General features: G+C 41.3%; 1 protein-coding gene across 9 annotated transcripts in view; it reads right to left on the bottom strand.

The window, feature by feature from the left end:
• The window catches only part of LOC139751579 (uncharacterized), a 119,149-nt gene extending 99,607 nt beyond the window's left edge, over window positions 1–19,542 (bottom strand). For 2 of the 9 annotated variants that reach the window (XM_071667170.1, XM_071667172.1), the window contains exons 1-2: window positions 18,608–19,434; window positions 6,224–6,352 (exon numbers count right to left, since the gene is read on the bottom strand). In XM_071667170.1, coding sequence (XP_071523271.1) covers window positions 6,224–6,283 — 60 coding nt within the window. In that variant the 5' untranslated portion in view covers window positions 6,284–6,352; window positions 18,608–19,434. The other 7 variants (XM_071667164.1, XM_071667171.1, XM_071667165.1 and 4 more) reach the window with 7 other exon arrangements.
• Window positions 19,543–21,041: the final 1,499 nt, after the last annotated feature.

Here is a 21,041-nt window from a genome sequence, read left to right as displayed (position 1 = left end):
ACAACTCTCTCTTTTGATATTTCATCAACAACTTGGCTTCCTCAATCTTTTCTCACTTCCCATATGCCATACATTTCTTTTGCACATGTAAGCGCTACTTCCCTAAATACCTCACAAACTTCAACCATTCCCATAGTTTCATTTTATCTCACTTTTTGACATTCTTCACTCAATCTCTCCTGGTATCTCCTAACACAAGCCTCTTTTGCAAGCTTAGTCACTTTCACCATACTCCTCCCACCCATATTATTTTCTCCTTTCTCAAAGCTTCTACAAACTTTCATCATTGCCTCCACCAAGAAGTGATCAAATTTCCCACCAACTGACCCTCCAATTGCATTCACTTTCAAATATCTTTTTAGCATACCTATCAATCAGTACTTAATCCAATATTGCATGTTTGTCATTTACCCTAGTTATCTAAATATACTCTACTTCCCTCTTTTTAAACCAAACTTTCCCAGACACCAGCCCTTTTATCAGTACACAGTTTCACCAGCAGTTTACAATTTTCTTTCCCAATGAGTACCCCACGCACCCTAATTATACCCTCAAGTGCCATACCATACATCCTTGCAATCAAATCATCCATTGTTAATATTCAATCCTTCAAATCAAAACTGCTGACTCACTCCCTCAGTTTTCCCCAACACTCTTGCTCCTCTTGTCAATGTGAGCATAAGCACTATCAGTCACAAACATTTTATAATCTACTTTCATTTTTACCCACATCAGGATGGGGCTCAATTCCTTACACTCTTTCCCATTACAACAATTCCTCCTTCAACAAAAGTGCTACCTGTAACAATACTTATGTTTATTAGTCTAACACAGCATGTTTTCTATAAGCATACAGCTATTTTGTCGACACCCAGAAGAATGTAAGTGATCTTTTTTGAGAATATACTGAGCAAGGTAACATTGGTTACACTCTTCAAAAAAAAAGCTCATGTAAGATGCATAAACCAGTACAAAAACATGGTGACAGCAGTGAAATCATGTCATCGCAGACCAGAATGACTGAGGGAAAAAACAGGACAAGGGCTCCTGTTCAATTGATCTGAGGTGAAATCAAGAGGTGACATAACAACATGGTGCAAATGGCAGCTTCATAACTCTCTATCCCCAGCAAAGTAAGCCTAACAGGTGACAATGAACAAGCTTGGAAAACCTTTAAGAAAAATTATAACGTCAAAGTTCTGAAACAGGTTTTGAGAAGAGATCTGATGAGGAAAAGGTCACACTTCTAACCCTGAAAGGAGATGAATCACTTGACAGGTATAATGCATTCGAGTTTCCAGCACCAGTGGATAACCAGCCTGACCCAGCTATAGAATGTACTTGACAAATCTGATGCACATTTTGTCCCATAGAAGAATGTATTGGCAGACACGTAAAGATTTTGAAATTGTGGGCAACAAACAAGAGAATCTTTAGATTAATTTATCACAAGACTCAGGATTCTGTGCAGGATATGTAAATATGGAGATCAGAAACAAAACGTGATAAAAGATGAATCAGTATATGAATCTCTTCATGAAAATTTTTTGAAGATGATGACCTTAATTTTGATGTAGCTATAAAAATCTGTGTGGCACATCAAGCATCAAAGAAGATGGTGGAAGTACTTCAAGGTGAAGGACCAGAAGCCATCAACACAGTGACTGAAGAAACTTATGAAGAAGACAAATGAATTGAAGAAATCCAGCATAAGGACCACAGCTGGATACAAAGCCATTAGGGAATGCAAGTATTGTGGTAACAAGCATATTTGGAAGAAAGATGAATGCCCAGCATATGGTAAGACCTGTACCAAATGCAAGAAGAATCAATTTGCAAGTGTATGCAGATTAAAACTAATGAAGAGTTCTGGGAGAAGTATGGGCTATGATATTCAAGGGAATGCAATTGCAGAGGTCGACCCTAATGTCCAACATGTTATGAAGCTTTCAACACGATGCAGCATCAAGGCCATCATGACATCTAAGAGGGTATGTGATAAGAAGGCATAAGTGAGTGTTATTCTTCAACATATAATATCTGACAAGTAGTCAAACACCTGTGATACAGTGGCGTACGTGTGAAATTCTACCAAGACAAGCCCACTAAGAAAGTGCAGAATACTGTCAATTGTTGGACTACAAAGATATATTCTGTACAGTTCTTTGTTGCAGAACAGGATATTGTACCTGATATGGTTAAGAGAGCATCAGTACAGATGAATCTGATAACTGTGAATTAGGAGAACACTAGTGCAGTTCAAGATGTCTTCTTAAATTACAGTGACGTGTTTTCAGAACAGCCAGAGATATTACCTGGTGCTGTTAAGCTAACATTTGATTCATCATCTAACCCAGCAGCAATAACATCATGCAGACTGCCAATCAGTATTAAACAAAAGGTTCATAATAAGCTTAGTGACTTACAGAACATTGAACTCATGGCTAAAGTCGATGAACCAACAGAGTGGGTAAGTCATATGGTTGCTGGAAGCAAGAAATCAGGTGATATTAGAATTTGCATTGATCTACAAGTACTAAGTAAAGACCTGAAAAGAGAAATGCATCTACCAATGACTGATGATGCACTACCTGACTTTTTAAAGGCTACACTGTTCTCAAAGTATGATCTGAGAAATGATTACTGGTGTTATGCATTAGATGATAAGTCAAGCTATCTTACTACACTTTAGACATCACTAAGAAGGTATCGGTGGTTAAGATTACCATTTGGCTTAGCTATGAGTAGTGAAATATTCCAAAGAGATTGAATGCAGCCATGAAAGGTCTGAAAGAAGTTGTAAGTGTACCTGATGACATTAGTTTGTGGCATTGGCGAAAAAGAACAATTAGCTAATGATGAAAACGATAATAATTGTGTAAACTGTTAGAGACGTAGGACACAAGGGATCAAGCTCAACAAATGTAAGACAGAATTGAGAATGTCTGAAATATCTTTTCTAGGACATATAATATCAGGTATGGTTTGAAACATGATCCTATTAAGACAGCATCCACTGTAAAGATGAAAACTCAACAAAATGAGATTGAGGTACATAGATTAGCAGGCATGGTGAATCACTTAGCTAAATTCATACCTAAATTGTCTGATGTTATGGAACCCATAGTAAACCAGCTAATAGAGATATTTACTAGCAACAGAAAAGAGTACAAGAGCAAGCTCTAGACAAGGCCAAGCAATTAATAACATCCTCTCCAGTGTTAGCTTTCTATGACCAAAACAAACCATTTGTTATGCAGTCACACTAATAAGAGAGGGTAAGGCACTACATAGATTAGCAGGCACGGTGAATCACTCAGCTAAATTCATACCTAAATTGTCTGATGTTATGGAACCCACAGTAAACCAGTTAATAAAGATATTTACTAGCAATGGAAAAGAGTACAAGAGCAAGCTCTAGATAAGGCCAAGCAATTAATAACATCCTCTCCAGTGTTAGCTTTCTATGACCAAAACAAACCATTTGTTATGCAGTCACATTAATCAGACAGGGTAAGGTGCTATGCTTATGCAACCAATACCTTATGCAAGCAGAGCACTGACTCCTACAGAGACAAGGTACTAGGTATACACAAGCAGAGAGGAAGAGATATTTGCAATGACATATGGAAGACTGACCAGAGTACTAAGTGACCACAAACCTCTGCAAGTACAAGGCACAGTGAGGACAAGGTTGCATGAGAGGTCATAAGAAGTGATAAAAGATTCTGGGACTGTATGATGCAGCAAGCACCACTTGTGAAAGACCAGAGAATGAAACTTGAAAGATAAAGAAAGGCCACTAGACAGTATGAAAAGAGATGTACAATATGGTAGAGGGTTAGAGACAGACTTAGGTTTGGAGGACAATGAAATATAGAATATGATAAGTAGCATGCAGGACCAGGATGGGGATGAAGTAAGTTATAGAAAAGATGTTTCTAGTGCAGCTGGTGGAAGTTACAAAGTACAGTGTGAGACCAGATAGAAATGTGCTTCCAGTTTGATTTAAAGATTACATTGTTCCCAAGTTAATATTAAACTATATAACAAATATATGGTGTGGGAGGAAAGTTGTTAGAAGCAGTGAAAAGTTTTTATCGAGGATGTAAGGCATGTGTTCGTGTAGGAAGAGAGGAAAGTGATTGGTTCTCAGTGAATGTAGGTTTGCGGCAGGGGTGTGTGATGTCTCCATGGTTGTTTAATTTGTTTATGGATGGGGTTGTTAGGGAGGTAAATGCAAGAGTTTTGGAAAGAGGGGCAAGTATGAAGTCTGTTGGGGATGAGAGAGCTTGGGAAGTGAGTCAGTTGTTGTTCGCTGATGATACAGCGCTGGTGGCTGATTCATGTGAGAAACTGCAGAAGCTGGTGACTGAGTTTGGTAAAGTGTGTGGAAGAAGAAAGTTAAGAGTAAATGTGAATAAGAGCAAGGTTATTAGGTACAGTAGGGTTGAGGGTCAAGTCAATTGGGAGGTGAGTTTGAATGGAGAAAAACTGGAGGAAGTGAAGTGTTTTAGATATCTGGGAGTGGATCTGGCAGCGGATGGAACCATGAAGCGGAAGTGGATCATAGGGTGGGGGAGGGGGCGAAAATTCTGGGGGCCTTGAAGAATGTGTGGAAGTCGAGAACATTATCTCGGAAAGCAAAAATGGGTATGTTTGAAGGAATAGTGGTTCCAACAATGTTGTATGGTTGCGAGGCGTGGGCTATGGATAGAGTTGTGCGCAGGAGGATGGATGTGCTGGAAATGAGATGTTTGAGGACAATGTGTGGTGTGAGGTGGTTTGATCGAGTGAGTAACGTAAGGGTAAGAGAGATGTGTGGAAATAAAAAGAGCGTGGTTGAGAGAGCAGAAGAGGGTGTTTTGAAGTGGTTTGGGCACATGGAGAGAATGAGTGAGGAAAGATTGACCAAGAGGATATATGTGTCGGAGGTGGAGGGAACGAGGAGAAGAGGGAGACCAAATTGGAGGTGGAAAGATGGAGTGAAAAAGATTTTGTGTGATCGGGGCCTGAACATGCAGGAGGGTGAAAGGAGGGCAAGGAATAGAGTGAATTGGAGCGATGTGGTATACCGGGGTTGACGTGCTGTCAGTGGATTGAATCAAGGCATGTGAAGCGTCTGGGGTAAACCATGGAAAGCTGTGTAGGTATGTATATTTGCGTGTGTGGACGTATGTATATACATGTGTATGGGGGGGGGGGTTGGGCCATTTCTTTCGTCTGTTTCCTTGCGCTACCTCGCAAACGCGGGAGACAGCGACAAAGTATATAAAAAAAAAAAAAATAACAAATACTCAAATAACTGAGGCATGAATGATTTCTTTTAGTTTAAATACTAACTTATACTACAACCCTATTATATTTTTGTAATAAACAAGTATTTTTCAAGTTGATGTACGAATATACAATACACAACTATAGCCTTCAAAAGAGAAAGGATGTAATAATATTCAAGATTATGACAGTCTACCACTGAACATTTTCTATAAATAAGCTGCTACTTTGTTGACATCCACAAGAATGTACACAACCTTTTTTGAGAATATATTGAGCAAGTCAACACTGGTCTCTCTCTCTTCCAAAGTATTAAGGCTATGTAAAATGCCTCATCCTAATCTCTGACAATACCTTTCTTTACATTCTTCTCATCCTTGTCATCCTCATCCTTACATACATACATATTCAGACATCCAAACCTATGCCTTTGAGGAGGATAAGCACTTCTTGCTTTGCTCCTTGATCTATTTCAACTTTTAGAGACTGAAAAACAGTATAAGGATAGGAGAGTTTCTGACACCATGCTTCCTCCTATTTTAGTCCAACTTTGCCTTCACATTATAATAATAGCACTACACTTAATTGTCACTCATTCTATTGACATTCTGCCATATAAAATCTACTCTAAATATGGTTGTGATACACCTTTAACAGAAAAATAGTTGACAGCAGGATGACAGAGAAAAGTAATAACTATACATGATAAAAATAATAAGGAAAGCTTAAGTGAAAAATACATATGCACATGATGAGCTCCATTTTGAGAGAGAGAGAGAGAGAGAGAGAGAGAGAGAGAGAGAGAGAGAGAGAGAGAGAGAGAGAGAGAGAGAGAATACAGTGGAATATGACTATGAAGGATACATGACACTGTTTCTATAATACTTGCTATTTTCAGGCTTATTTTTTAAGTTCAACTGTTGCAAAATCTTGTTTTATATCTCACCTTAATGATAAGCTTTCCAGACAGGTCAAGCCCACTATCACTGCTTCCAGCCCCACTCATGTTGCTGGCAATCGACTGTCGTCTCGTTTTGTCTGGTTGAGGCCGTTAATCACAGTCTTAAATTTAGTCCTGTCGGCAAAAGAGGTAGTTCAGGATTTTCTAATTTCTTATACATAATCTTTTATTATCCTTAATTGCCGTCTCTCACGTTAGCGAGGAAGTGCAAGGAAACAGACAAAGAATGATATAATGCACCGAAACCACAGTTCCCTTTCCACATCCAGACCCCACAGACCTTTCCATGGTTTACCCCAGATGTTTCACATGCCCTGGTTCAATCCATTGACAGAATGCACTATACTACACCATCCCAATTCATTCTATTCTTTGCACGCCTTTCACCCTCCTGTATGTTCAGGCCCCAATTGCTGAAAGTCTTTTTCTCTCCACCCTTCCACCTCCAATTTGGTCTCCCACTTCTCCTCGTTCCCTCCACCTCTGACACATATATCCTCTTGGTCAATCTTTCCTCACTCATTCTCTCCATGTGACCAAACCATTTCAAAACACCCTCTTCTGCTCTCTTAACCATACTCTTTTTATCACCACACATCTCTCTTACCTTATTATTACTTTCTCGATCAAACCACCTCACACCACATACTGTCCTCAAACATCTCGTCTCCAGCACATCCACCCTCCTCCGCACAACTCTATCCATAGCCCATGCCTCGCAACCGTATAACATTGTTGGAACCACCCTTCAAACATACCCATTTTTGCTTTCCGAGATAATGTTTTCGACTTCCACACATTCTTCAACGCTCCCACAACTTTCGCCCCCTCTCCCACTCTATGATTCACTTCCGCTTCCATGGCTCCACCCGCTGCCAAATCCACTCCCAGATATCTAAAACACTTTACTCCCTCCAGTTTTTCTCCATTCAAACTTACCTCCCAATTGACTTGTCCCTCAGCCATACTGTACCTAATAACCTTGCTCTTATTCACATTTACTCTCAGCTTTTTTCTTTCACACACTTTACCAAACTCAGTCACCAGCTTCTACAGTTTCTCACACGAATCAGCCACCAGCGCTGTATCATCAGCGAACAACAACTGACTCACTTCCCAAGCTCTCTCATCCACAACAGACTGCAAAACTCTTGCATTCACCTCCCTAACAACCTCATCCATAAACAAATTAAACAACCATGGAGACATCACACACCCCTGCCGCAAACCTACATTCAGGTGCCTGAGGATTGGCGGAATGCGTGCATAGTGCCATTGTACAAAGGCAAAGGGGATAAGAGTGAGTGCTCAAATTTCAGAGGTATAAGTTTGTTGAGTATTCCTGGTTAATTATATGGGAGGGTATTGATTGAGAGGGTGAAGGTATGTACAGAGCATCAGATTGGGGAAGAGCAGTGTGGTTTCAGAAGTGGTAGAGGATGTGTGGATCAGGTGTTTGCTTTGAAGAATGTATGTGAGAAATACTTAGAAAAGTAAATGGATTTGTATGTAGCATTTATGGATCTGGAGAAGGGATATGATAGAGTTGATAGAGATGCTCTGTGGAAGGTATTAAGAATATATGGTGTGGGAGGCAAGTTGTTAAAAGCAGTGAAAAGTTTTTATCGAGGATGTAAGGCATGTGTACGTGGAGGAAGAGAGGAAAGTGATTGGTTCTCAGTGAATGTAGGTTTGCGGCAGGTGTGTGTGATTTCTCCATGGTTGTTTAATTTGTTTATGGATGGGGTTGTTAGGGAGGTGAATGCAAGAGTTTTGGAAAGAGGGGCAAGTATGAAGTCTGTTGGGGATGAGAGAGCTTGGGAAGTGAGTCAGTTGTTGTTTGCTGATGATACAGCGCTGGTGGCTGATTCATGTGAGAAACTGCAGAAGCTGGTGACTGAGTTTGGTAAAGTGTGTGAAAGAAGAAAGAGTAAATGTGAATAAGAGCAAGGTTATTAGGTACAGTAGGGTTGAGGGTCAAGTCAATTGGGAGGTAAGTTTGAATGGAGAAAAACTGGAGGAAGTAAAGTGTTTTAGATATCTGGGAGTGGACTGGCAGCAGAAGTGGATCATAGGGTGGGGGAGGGGGTGAAAATCCTGGGAGCATGAAGAATGTGTGGAAGTCGAGAACATTATCTCGGAAAGCAAAAATGGGTATGTTTGAAGGAATAGTGGTTCCAACAATGTTGTATGGGTGCGAGGAGTGGGCTATGGATAGAGTTGTGCGCAGGAGGGTGGATGTGCTGGAAATGAGATGTTTGAGGACAATGTGTGGTGTGAGGTGGTTTGATCGAGTAAGTAACGTAAGGGTAAGAGAAATAGGTGGAAATAAAAAGAGCGTGGTTGAGAGAGCAGAAGAGGGTGTTTTGAAATGGTTTGGGCACATGGAGAGAATGAGTGAGGAAAGATTGACCAAGAGGATATATGTGTCAGAGGTGGAGGGAACAAGGAGAAGTGGGAGACCAAATTGGAGGTGGAAAGATGGAGTGAAAAAGATTTTGTGTGATCGGGGCCTGAACATGCAGGAGGGTGAAAGGAGGGCAAGGAATAGAGTGAATTGGATCGATGTGGTATACCGGGGTTGACGTGCTGTCACTGGATTGAATCAGGGCATGTGAAGCGTCTGGGGTAAACCATGGAAAGCTGTGTAGGTATGCATATTTGCATGTGTGGACGTATGTATATACATGTGTATGGGGGTGGGTTGGGCCATTTCTTTCGTCTGTTTCCTTGCGCTACCTCGCAAACGAGGGAGACAGCGGCAAAAAAAAAAAAAAATATATATATATATATATATATATATATATATATATATATATATATATATATATCTTTTTCTTTTCTTTCAAACCATTCGCCATTTCCCGCGTTAGCGAGGTAGCGTTAAGAACAGAGGACTGGGCCTTGGAGGGAATATCCTCACCTGGCCCCCTTCTCTGTTCCTTGTTTTGGAAAATTAAAAAAAAAAAAAAACGAGAGGGGAAGATTTCCAGCCCCCCGCTCCCTCCCCTTTTAGTCGCCTTCTACGACACGCAGGGAATACGTGGGAAGTATTCTTTCTCCCCTATCCCCATATATATATATATATATATATATATATATATATATATATATATAGGGTTGAGGGTCAAGTCAATTGGGAGGTGAGTTTGAATGGAGAAAAACTGGAGGAAGTGAAGTGTTTTAGATATCTGGGAGTGGATCTGGCAGCGGATGGAACCATGGAAGCGGAAGTGGATCATAGGGTGGGGGAGGGGGCGAAAATCCTGGGGGCCTTGGAGGATGTGTGGAAGTCGAGAACATTATCTCGGAAAGCAAAAATGGGTATGTTTGAAGGAATAGTGGTTCCAACAATGTTGTATGGTTGCGAGGCGTGGGCTATGGATAGAGTTGTGCGCAGGAGGATGGATGTGCTGGAAATGAGATGTTTGAGGACAATGTGTGGTGTGAGGTGGTTTGATCGAGTGAGTAACGTAAGGGTAAGAGAGATGTGTGGAAATAAAAAGAGCGTGGTTGAGAGAGCAGAAGAGGGTGTTTTGAAGTGGTTTGGGCACATGGAGAGGATGAGTGAGGAAAGATTGACCAAGAGGATATATGTGTCGGAGGTGGAGGGAACAAGGAGAAGAGGGAGACCAAATTGGAGGTGGAAAGATGGAGTGAAAAAGATTTTGTGTGATCAGGGCCTGAACATGCAGGAGGGTGAAAGGAGGGCAAGGAATAGAGTGAATTGGAGCGATGTGGTATACCGGGGTTGACGTGCTGTCAGTGGATTGAAGCAGGGCATGTGAAGCGTCTGGGGTAAACCATGGAAAGCTGTGTAGGTATGTATATTTGCGTGTGTGGACGTATGTATATACATGTGTATGGGGGGGGGGGTGGGCCATTTCTTTCGACTGTTTCCTTGCGCTACCTCGCAAACGCGGGAGACAGTGACAAAGTATAATATAATAATATAATAATATATTTATATATATATATATATATATATATATATATATATATATTTTTTCTTTCATACTATTCACCATTTCCCGCGATAGCGAGGTAGCATTAAGACAGAGGACTGGGCCTTTGAGGGAATATCCTCACCTGACCCCCTTCTCTGTTCCTTCTTTTGGAAGAAAAAAAAAAAAAAAAGAAAAACGAGACGGGAGGATTTCCAGCCCCCCGCTCCCAATATATATATATATATATATATATATATATATATATATATATATATATATATCTTTTTTTTTTATACTTTGTCGCTGTCTCCCGCGTTTGCGAGGTAGCGCAAGGAAACAGACGAAAGAAATGGCCCAACCCACCCCCACACACATGTATATACACACGTCCACACACGCAAATACACACACCTACACGGCTTTCCATGGTCTACCCCAGACGCTTCACATGCCTTGATTCAATCCACTATCAGCACGTCAACCCCGGTATACCACATCGCTCCAATTCACTCTATTCCTTGCCCTCCTTTCACCCTCCTGCATGTTCAGGCCCCGATCACACAAAATCTTTTTCACTCCATCTTTCCACCTCCAATTTGGTCTCCCTCTTCTCCTTGCTCCCTCCACCTCCGACACATATATCCTCTTGGTCAATCTTTCCTCACTCATCCTCTCCATGTGCCCAAACCACTTCAAAACACCCTCTTCTGCTCTCTCAACCACGCTCTTTTTATTTCCACACATCTCTCTTACCCTTACGTTACTCACTCGATCAAACCACCTCACACCACACATTGTCCTCAAACATCTCATTTCCAGCACATCCATCCTCCTGCGCACAACTCTATCCATAGCCCACGCCTCGCAACCATACAACATTGTTGGAACCACTATTCCTTCAAACATACCCATTTTTGCTTTCCGAGATAATGTTCTCGACTTCCACACATTCTTCAAGGCCCCCAGAATTTTCGCCCCCTCCCTCACCCTATGATCCACTTCCGCTTCCATGGTTCCATCCGCTGCCAGATCCACTCCCAGATATCTAAAACACTTCACTTCCTCCAGTTTTTCTCCATTCAAACTCACCTCCCAACCGACCTGACCCCCAACCCTACTGTACCTAATAACCTTGCTCTTATTCACATTTACTCTTAACTTTCTTCTTCCACACACTTTACCAAACTCAGTCACCAGCTTCTGCAGTTTCTCACATGAATCAGCCATCAGCGCTGTATCATCAGCGAACAACAACTGACTCACTTCCCAAGCTCTCTCATCCCCAACAGACTTCATACTTGCCCCTCTTTCCAAAACTCTTGCATTTACCTCCCTAACAACCCCATCCATAAACAAATTAAACAACCATGGAGACATCACACACCCCTGCCGCAAACCTACATTCACTGAGAACCAATCACTTTCCTCTCTTCCTAAACGTACACATGCCTTACATCCTCGATAAAAACTTTTCACTGCTTCTAACAACTTTCCTCCCACACCATATATTCTTAATACCTTCCACAGAGCATCTCTATCAACTCTATCATATGCCTTCTCCAGATCCATAAATGCTACATACACATCCATTTGCTTTTCTAAGTATTTCTCACATACATTCTTCAAAGCAAACACCTGATCCACACATCCTCTACCACTTCTGAAACCACACTGCTCTTCCCCAATCTGATGCTCTGTACATGCCTTCACCCTCTCAATCAATACCCTCCCATATAATTTACCAGGAATACTCAACAAACTTATACCTCTGTAATTTGAGCACTCACTCTTATCCCCTTTGCCTTTGTACAATGGCACTATGCACGCATTCCGCCAGTCCTCAGGCACCTCACCATGAGTCATACATACATTAAATAACCTTACCAACCAGTCAACAATACAGTCACCCCCTTTTTTAATAAATTCCACTGCAATACCATCCAAACCTGCTGCCTTGCCGGCTTTCATCTTCCGCAAAGCTTTCACTACCTCTTCTCTGTTTACCAAATCATTTTTCCTAACCCTCTCACTTTGCACACCACCTCGACCAAAACACCCTATATCTGCCACTCTATCATCAAACACATTCAACAAACCTTCAAAATACTCACTCCATCTCCTTCTCACATCACCACTACTTGTTATCACCTCCCCATTTGCGCCCTTCACTGAAGTTTCCATTTGCTCCCTTGTCTTACACACTTTATTTACCTCCTTCCAGAACATCTTTTTATTCTCCCTAAAATTTAATGATACTCTCTCACCCCAACTCTCATTTGCCCTTTTTTTCACCTCTTGCACCTTTCTCTTGACCTCCTGTCTCTTTCTTTTATACATCTCCCACTCAATTGCATTTTTTCCCTGCAAAAATCGTCCAAATGCCTCTCTCTTCTCTTTCACTAATACTCTTACTTCTTCATCCCACCACTCACTACCCTTTCTAATCAACCCACCTCCCACTCTTCTCATGCCACAAGCATCTTTTGCGCAATCCATCACTGATTCCCTAAATACATCCCATTCCTCCCCCACTCCCCTTACTTCCATTGTTCTCACCTTTTTCCATTCTGTACTCAGTCTCTCCTGGTACTTCCTCACACAGGTCTCCTTCTCAAGCTCACTTACTCTCACCACCCTCTTCACCCCAACATTCACTCTTCTTTTCTGAAAACCCATACAAATCTTCACCTTAGCCTCCTCAAGATAATGATCAGACATATATATATATATATTTGGAGGTAAGTTTGAATGGAGAAATATATATATATTCTATTTTTTTCTAAGTACTTAGAAAAGCAAATGGATTTGTATGTAGCATTTATGGATCTGGAGAAGGCATATGATAGAGTTGATAGAGATGCTCTGTGGAAGGTATTAAGAATATATGGTGTGGGAGGCAAGTTGTTAGAAGCAGTGAAAAGTTTTTATCGAGGATGTAAGGCATGTGTACGTGTAGGAAGAGAGGAAAGTGATTGGTTCTCAGTGAATGTGGGTTTGCGGCAGGGGGTGTGTGATGTCTCCATGGTTGTTTAATTTGTTTATGGATGGGGTTGTTAGGGAGGTGAATGCAAGAGTTTTGGAAAGAGGGGCAAGTATGAAGTCTGTTGGGGATGAGAGAGCTTGGGAAGTGAGTCAGTTGTCGTTCGCTGATGATACAGCGCTGGTGGCTGATTCATGTGAGAAACTGCAGAAGCTGGTGACTGAGTTTGGTAAAGTGTGTGAAAGAAGAAAGTTAAGAGTGAATGTGAATAAGAGCAAGGTTATTAGGTACAGTAGGGTTGAGGGTCAAGTCAATTGGGAGGTAAGTTTGAATGGAGAAAAACTGGAGGAAGTAAAGTGTTTTAGAGATCTGGGAGTGGATCTGGCAGCGGATGGAACCATGGAAGCGGAAGTGAATCATAGGGTGGGGGAGGGGGCGAAAATCCTGGGAGCCTTGAAGAATGTGTGGAAGTCGAGAACATTATCTCGGAAAGCAAAAATGGGTATGTTTGAAGGAATAGTGGTTCCAACAATGTTGTATAGTTGCGAGGCGTGGGCTATGGATAGAGTTGTGCGCAGGAGGGTGGATGTGCTGGAAATGAGATGTTTGAGGACAATGTGTGGTGTGAGGTGGTTTGATCGAGTAAGTAATGTAAGGGTAAGAGAGATGTGTGGAAATAAAATGAGCGTGGTTGAGAGAGCAGAAGAGGGTGTTTTGAAATGGTTTGGGCACATGGAGAGAATGAGTGAGGAAAGATTGACCAAGAGGATATATGTGTTGGAGGTGGAGGGAACGAGGAGAAGTGGGAGACCAAATTGGAGGTGGAAAGATGGAGTGAAAAAGATTTTGTGTGATCGGGGCCTGAACATGCAGGAGGGTGAAAGGAGGGCAAGGAATAGAGTGAATTGGATCGATATGGTATACCGGGGTTGACGTGCTGTCAGTGGATTGAATCAGGGCATGTGAAACGTCTGGGGTAAACCATGGAATGTCGTGTGGGGCCTGGATGTGGAAAGGGAGCTGTGGTTTCGGGCATTCCTGAGTGGCAGCTAGAGACTGAGTGTGAACGAATGGGGCCTTTGTTGTCTTTTCCTAGTGCTACCTCGCTTACATGAGGGGGGAGGTGGAAGGTATTCCATGTGTGGCGAGGTGGCGATGGGAGTGAATGGGGGCAGACAGTGTGAATTGTGTGCATGGGTATATATGTATGTGTCTGTGTATGTATATACATGTGTACATTGAGATGTATAGGTATGTATATTTGCATGTGTGTGTATACATTGTTTATGGGGGTGGGTTGGGCCATTTCTTTCGTCTGTTTCCTTGCGCTACCTCGCAAACGCGGGAGACAGCGACAAAGCAAAATATAAATAAATATATTCTATTTATCATACTTTGTTGCTGTCTCCCGCATTAGCGACGTAGTGCTAGGAAACAGACAAAAGAATAACCCAACCCACCCACATACATGTATATACATACACATCCACACACACGCATTTACATACCCATACATTTCAATGTATACATATACATATACATACACAGACATATACATATATACACATGTATATAATTCATACTTGCTGCCTTTATCCTTGCACCTCCAATCTGAGAGACCAAATTGGAGGTGGAAGAATGGAGTGAGAAAGATTTTTAGCAATCGGGGCCCTGAACATACAGGAGGGTGAAAGGCGTGCAAGCAATAGAGTGAATTGGAAGGATGTGGTGTACTGGGGTCAGCATGCTGTCAATGAATTAAACCACAACATATGAAGCATCTAGGGTAAACTATGGAAGGTTTGTGGGGCCTGGACGTGGAAAGGGAGCTGTGGTTTTGGTGCATTACACATGACAGCGTGAGAGTGAGTGTGAACGAATGTGGCCTTTTTGTCTTTTTCCTAGCACTATCTTGCTTGAGGGGGTGGAATGCTATTTCATGTGTGGCAGGGTGAACGGATGAAGGCATCAAGTATGAATATGTACATGTGTATATATATGTAAGTATACGTTGAAATGTATATGTATGTATATGTTGAAATGTGTATGCATGTATATGTGTTTATGTATATGTGTATGTGAGTGGAAGGGCCATTCTTCATCTGTTTCCTTGTGCTATCTCACTGATGCAGGAAACGGCGATTAAGTAAAAAAAAAAAATAATATTATACATGAATCACTACTTTCATTAAACACATTCAACAAACCTTCGAAATACTCACTCCATCTCCTCCTCACTTCATCACTACCTGTTATCACTTCCCCTGTTGCCCCCTTCACTGATGTTCCCATTCATTCTTTTGTCTTATGCACATTATTTACATCCTTCCAATACATCTTTTTATTCTCCCTAAAGTTTATGATACTCTCTCAACTCAAATCTTCTTTGCCCTCTTTTCCAATCCTTGCAATTCCTCTTGACCTCCTGTCACTTTCTTTTATACATCTGCCAGTCATTTGCACTCCTTCCTTGAAAATATCATCCAAATGCATCACTTTTCTCCACACAAATTCAGACACCCAAGTCTGAGTCTTCAAGGAGGATGAGCACTCCCTACGTGACTCCTATTTCCTGTTTTAGAAATTGAAATACACCAAGGGAAGGGTTTCCGGCCCCCTGCTCCCACCCCTTTTAGTCACCTTCTATGACACACATGGAATACATGGCAATATTTCTTTCTCTCCTATCGCCAAGGATATTTTACTTTTCCAAAAGAGGGAAAAGAGAAGGGAGCCAAGTGAGGATTTTTTCCTGAAGGATCAGTCTTCTGTTCTTCATGCCACCTAGCTAATGCAAGAGAAGGCGAATATGTATTAAAAAAATAAATAAATATACGCTGTTAATGAGTTGGCCACGATTAGGGCTTCAGTTGCACATGCCGTCTCACCTTAAAGAAAAAGATATAAGTAACAATCTTATCTTAAAATGAAACTTTGAGATATCACTAATGAATCAGGGTTAGATAAAATATGAGATTATTTTTCAATTCAGCTTCGCAACAATACTGATTTCGAGAAATGTCTGCTATATTTCATACTATATTTCAGATGCTCTTATAGTTTGTTGTGATTAGAGATGTACTAGTGAAGCATGCTTTGGAGAATTATATTCTGTTCTATCTATATCTTTGACACCTGTTCCCTTCAGAAACTCCCTGAAGGGGGATGGCCACAGCAAAAGAGTCTCCATAACTAGAGAACTCCACTGCCACTTCTTAGCCTTTAATGTCCCACCCTTAACAGGCCACTGGCAGAGGGCCAGTCTAGTGCAGTGTTTGCAGAGGCTCCTACATAATATTCCTACTGACTAAGTCTATCTAATGTTCCTATCTACTACTTCTACCTAATGTCTCCACCTAATAATCCTACCTACTACTTCTATCTATTGCCCCTACCCTTTTTCCAAAAGGTAGGACTAGCACACAGTACTCACCACAGGAAATCTAGAGTTACGAAGAATTAGCTGTGTAAGTTAAGCGTTGTCATGTGGTTTGTGTGACAGGGAGAGAGATTCTGTTTGTTTGTGGACACAATGCCAGCAGTCAACGTGTAGGTAAGGCAGAAAGAAAAGACAGCTGCTTGGGTTAGAAGTGTGCAACTTGACAACCAATGAAGTGCTGGCACATTCTGCAGCTATCACTACCCCTCCTGATACCCAACAATATTATATATATGGAGAAAATAACCATGCACTATATCAGGTAAATTGTGGGGTAATGTAAAAGTAGGCAATACAATATCCTCATCAACAAAACCTATGAAAATCTCACTTAACCATACCTAACAGCTGAAATGATAGAAAAAATATGCAAACAATACATTCGTATCCTGTTTTTTACATCCTGTACCACGTTGTCAGTGCATTTTCATAAGCATGACAAGTATATTTCAATTAATTCTTAAAAATTAAGATAAATCTTAACTGCTCAAGAGGTTAGGTGAGGTTTTCATAGATCTAAGTGATATTTCATAACTATATTACCTACTTTTACTTAAACTAACCCCTTTTCTCCTGGATATACAACAGTATTCTTGTTTGATATCAATCAGTACAACATACCACTCCAAATAATGCTCTACTGGTATTCTTACAATTACAACAAACTAGATGAAGTACTTAAAATATTTCTACCTGGTACCCAAAGCAAATTTCAACATAAAGTTAAATTGATATATTACTGAAAAACATGCTCCCAAGCTGCCCTAGTCTTATTTTCCTTTAATTACAATATGCTGTCATAATTAAACAAAATCAGCCAAATTCTTACATGACTGTGGGGATGCCTTGAAATTTCATTAATACCAAGGATGACAATACCAATCCAAAAATGGTAAAAAATTAGCTTAGCTTTGCGCTGCTATCATCTTTGGATACTTACGTATTTTGATCTGCAATGCTAGTGTAGAGTTCAGTGAATACAGTAACAGTTGTGAAGCCTGACTGGGAGCATCATATTTTACCAAGTGATACTTGTGAATGTCAGGTGTATCAGGGATAATGCAATCATAGAAGAAAAAAAAACAGATTCTTATATGTATAGTAGAAATACAACACTGAAATGACCTGTTGCTCAAAATTGGAGGGAACTTGGTCTGTCTGCAACATGTGGCATCATATGCTGATACTTTATCATGTGTGTGACAAGTTTGTTCAACTAAAATACTGAACAGTGAGATAAAGAGCAATATCTAGAAATGTTGAACAGTAAGATAAAGCTTTATAACTAAAGAGTTTCCATGAAGTCTTCATAAGTTTTGTTGATCTTTACAAGTATTTCATCACTTTTAATCAACCCCACATATTCCCTGATGTAGATAACTCTCACTACTATTATCAAACATCATTCAATTATATATGATGATCCAATCATGCTCTGCAAAACAGTCACTCAATAACCAATGCTTTTAGCACTGAACAGCTACACTAGAATTCAAATTAAAAATAATCATCCTCATATTCTTCAAAGTAATCACTGCTGGCATGAAAAAATTCTACTGACTCTCATGATTCATGATGATATGATTTCACTGACACTGTATTAAATAACTACTTTCACTTAAAGTCCAAATTCCAATATTACAGCAACAACACATCGATCCACTTTGACCAAGAAATCCCACCTGTAGCAATAAATATCCACAAGATATAGTCTTAATCACATCTGAGGGATTATACTGGCAAATGTAATGTCATGATTATTTGCCCTCATCTTAATTATAGAAAGATTATTAACCAGTTTATTTTTCACTCTTTATCATTTTCCTTAAGTCTAAATCAAATATATCTACCTTTACAATATAAAAGGTATCATTTCAATTTCTCTTCAATTCTTCTCAAGTCTATATATATATCTACAATTAAAAGTAATCCATTTAAAATCGTTTTGTGGAACGAGTATCTTTCTGATGGATCATCACGGGTAACCCGGCATCAACAATTACCTTATGACGTCCAAACTTAGTTGGCGAGATGAAGAGTCTAGGATAGCTGAGGGGGGGAGACAGACAGGGAGTGTGGCTCGGGTGGGTTAATGATGTGTCAGGCGTCACGGGACGCACCTCACAACACACTGGCTATCGCAATCTATCAGGCGTCACGGGACGCACCTCACAACACACTGGCTCTCGCAATCTATCAGACGTCACGGGACGCACCTCACAACACACTGGCTTTCGCAATCTATCAGGCGTCACGGGATGCACCTCACAACACACTGGCTCTCGCAATCTATCAGGCGTCACGGGACGCACCTCACAACACACTGGCTCTCGCAATCTATCAGGCGTCACGGGACGCACCTCACAACACACTGGCTCTCGCAATCTATCAGGCGTCACGGGACGCACCTCACAACACACTGGCTCTCGCAATCTATCAGGCGTCACGGGACGCACCTCAACACACTGGCTCTCGCAATCTATCAGGAGTCACGGGACGCACCTCACAACACACTAGCTCTCGCAATCTATCAGGCGTCACGGGACGCACCTCACAACACACTGGCTCTCGCAATCTATCAGGAGTCACGGGACGCACCTCACAACACACTGGCTCTCGCAATCTATCAGGCGTCACGGGACGCACCTCACAACACACTGGCTCTCGCAATCTATCAGGCGTCACGGGACGCACCTCAACACACTGGCTCTCGCAATCTATCAGGAGTCACGGGACGCACCTCACAACACACTAGCTCTCGCAATCTATCAGGCGTCACGGGACGCACCTCACAACACACTGGCTCTCGCAATCTATCAGGAGTCACGGGACGCACCTCACAACACACTGGCTCTCGCAATATATCAGGGGTCATGGGAAGCACCTCAAAACACACTGGCTCTCGTCATCTCGAGTGACGTCGGCCCAGGCAGGCACTACGGCCTAATTGTAAACATTGACCCAGGGGATACAGGACCTTCATTAATGATTCATAACCAGTTTTTCTCAACCTCAGAATTGATTGTATGCTACATATTCCTACATATTCACTTTGTTTATGAAAGTTCGCCATCAATCTTTTTCACCTGCTCGACAGCTTATTTATCTTAACAAGAGCTAATGTATATCGATTGCGAACTGTTTCTAATGTTAACATTTCTCGCATGATATTGAAAATCAAATATTAAAACAATACAAACTTGCTGGGGAATGGGAAAGAAACCCTTTAAGAATGCTGTCGTGAATCCACTGTAAAATACCTTCAGGAAAAAGCTTACCTACCACTGATTAAGATGGCATCGCCTCTTTTTTATATTGAAAGCTCCAGTCGCAGACAAAAGTCCACATAAAGATCGGATCTTAATTGAAATATTGAGAGAATCATGAAACGGAAAAAGAAAAGACAACGGAGAGTAACTACGAATTTTGGATGAAGTGGGAAAACTCGTTTTCAAAAATGTGTCAGGTCATAGTTGTTGGGAAAGACATGAGAAGGTAGAAAGTTCCGAACCTTCGACGGGAAAAACGCATTTGTCAAAACGGCCTACCCTTGAAATGCCGATAGTCACACAGTAATCATGTAACGCAACACCTTGTCGAATACTGCATGGTCTAGCCAGAAGTAGGGGCACACAAACAGCCAGCTCTCGAAAGCAAAAACCAAAGTAATACCTACAGAAGAGGGAGAGTGAACCAACATTGCGGCGCAGGGCAAGGGAGTCAAGTTTGGAAGTTAGCCTGGAACAGTTTATAAGTCGGGCCGCTTACGACTCGACTCAGTCAAGTTAGGATGCAAAGCTAGAACCACCCCAAATGTGAGATCCACACTAGGACAAATCAAAATTTATACAAATTGAGCAACTGTTCAGAAGAGAAGTTTTGACACTGGGACAAATTAGGCATTTATACAAATTGAGCAACTGTTCAGAAGAGAAATTTTAACATCTAAACAGGACATCCAGTTTCTTGGGGGCAAACTTAGCCATTACTGTTATGTGGGGTTTCCAAGAGAGTGGATGTTTCAGTAACACTAAGTATGTCCAATGAGTCAAGAGGTGGAATTATAAAATCGTTAAAGGAGAGACGAGAGTTGTGAAGAGTCTTCGATGGAGAGATGGATAGAAACTGGGTTTTGGAGGCATTAAACAAGATTTTGTGTACCCCACTGAGATATCCTGTCCAAGTCTGAGTTTACTTGGGAAGCTGTGTCAAGACGAGATACAGATCGAGTGAGAGAAGAGGGAGCAGAATTTGAATACGTGGATGAATGCAGTGTTGAGTCGTCAGCGTAAGAGTGCACTGGATTATTTGTGGGAAGGAAATCGTTGAAGAAAAAGGAGAAAAAGTGTAGGGGCCAGAACAGAACCTTGAGGGACACTTCTGGTGATGGAGAAGGGGGGAGCGGAGGCTGATCAATCAATCAACTACAGAGACAAT

The sequence above is a fragment of the Panulirus ornatus genome, chromosome 11 (genome assembly GCF_036320965.1).
Source record: "Panulirus ornatus isolate Po-2019 chromosome 11, ASM3632096v1, whole genome shotgun sequence".
Lineage (NCBI taxonomy): Eukaryota > Metazoa > Arthropoda > Malacostraca > Decapoda > Palinuridae > Panulirus > Panulirus ornatus.
Note: the sequence above shows the minus strand (reverse complement) of the source record. Positions and strands in the feature narration are given on the sequence as shown.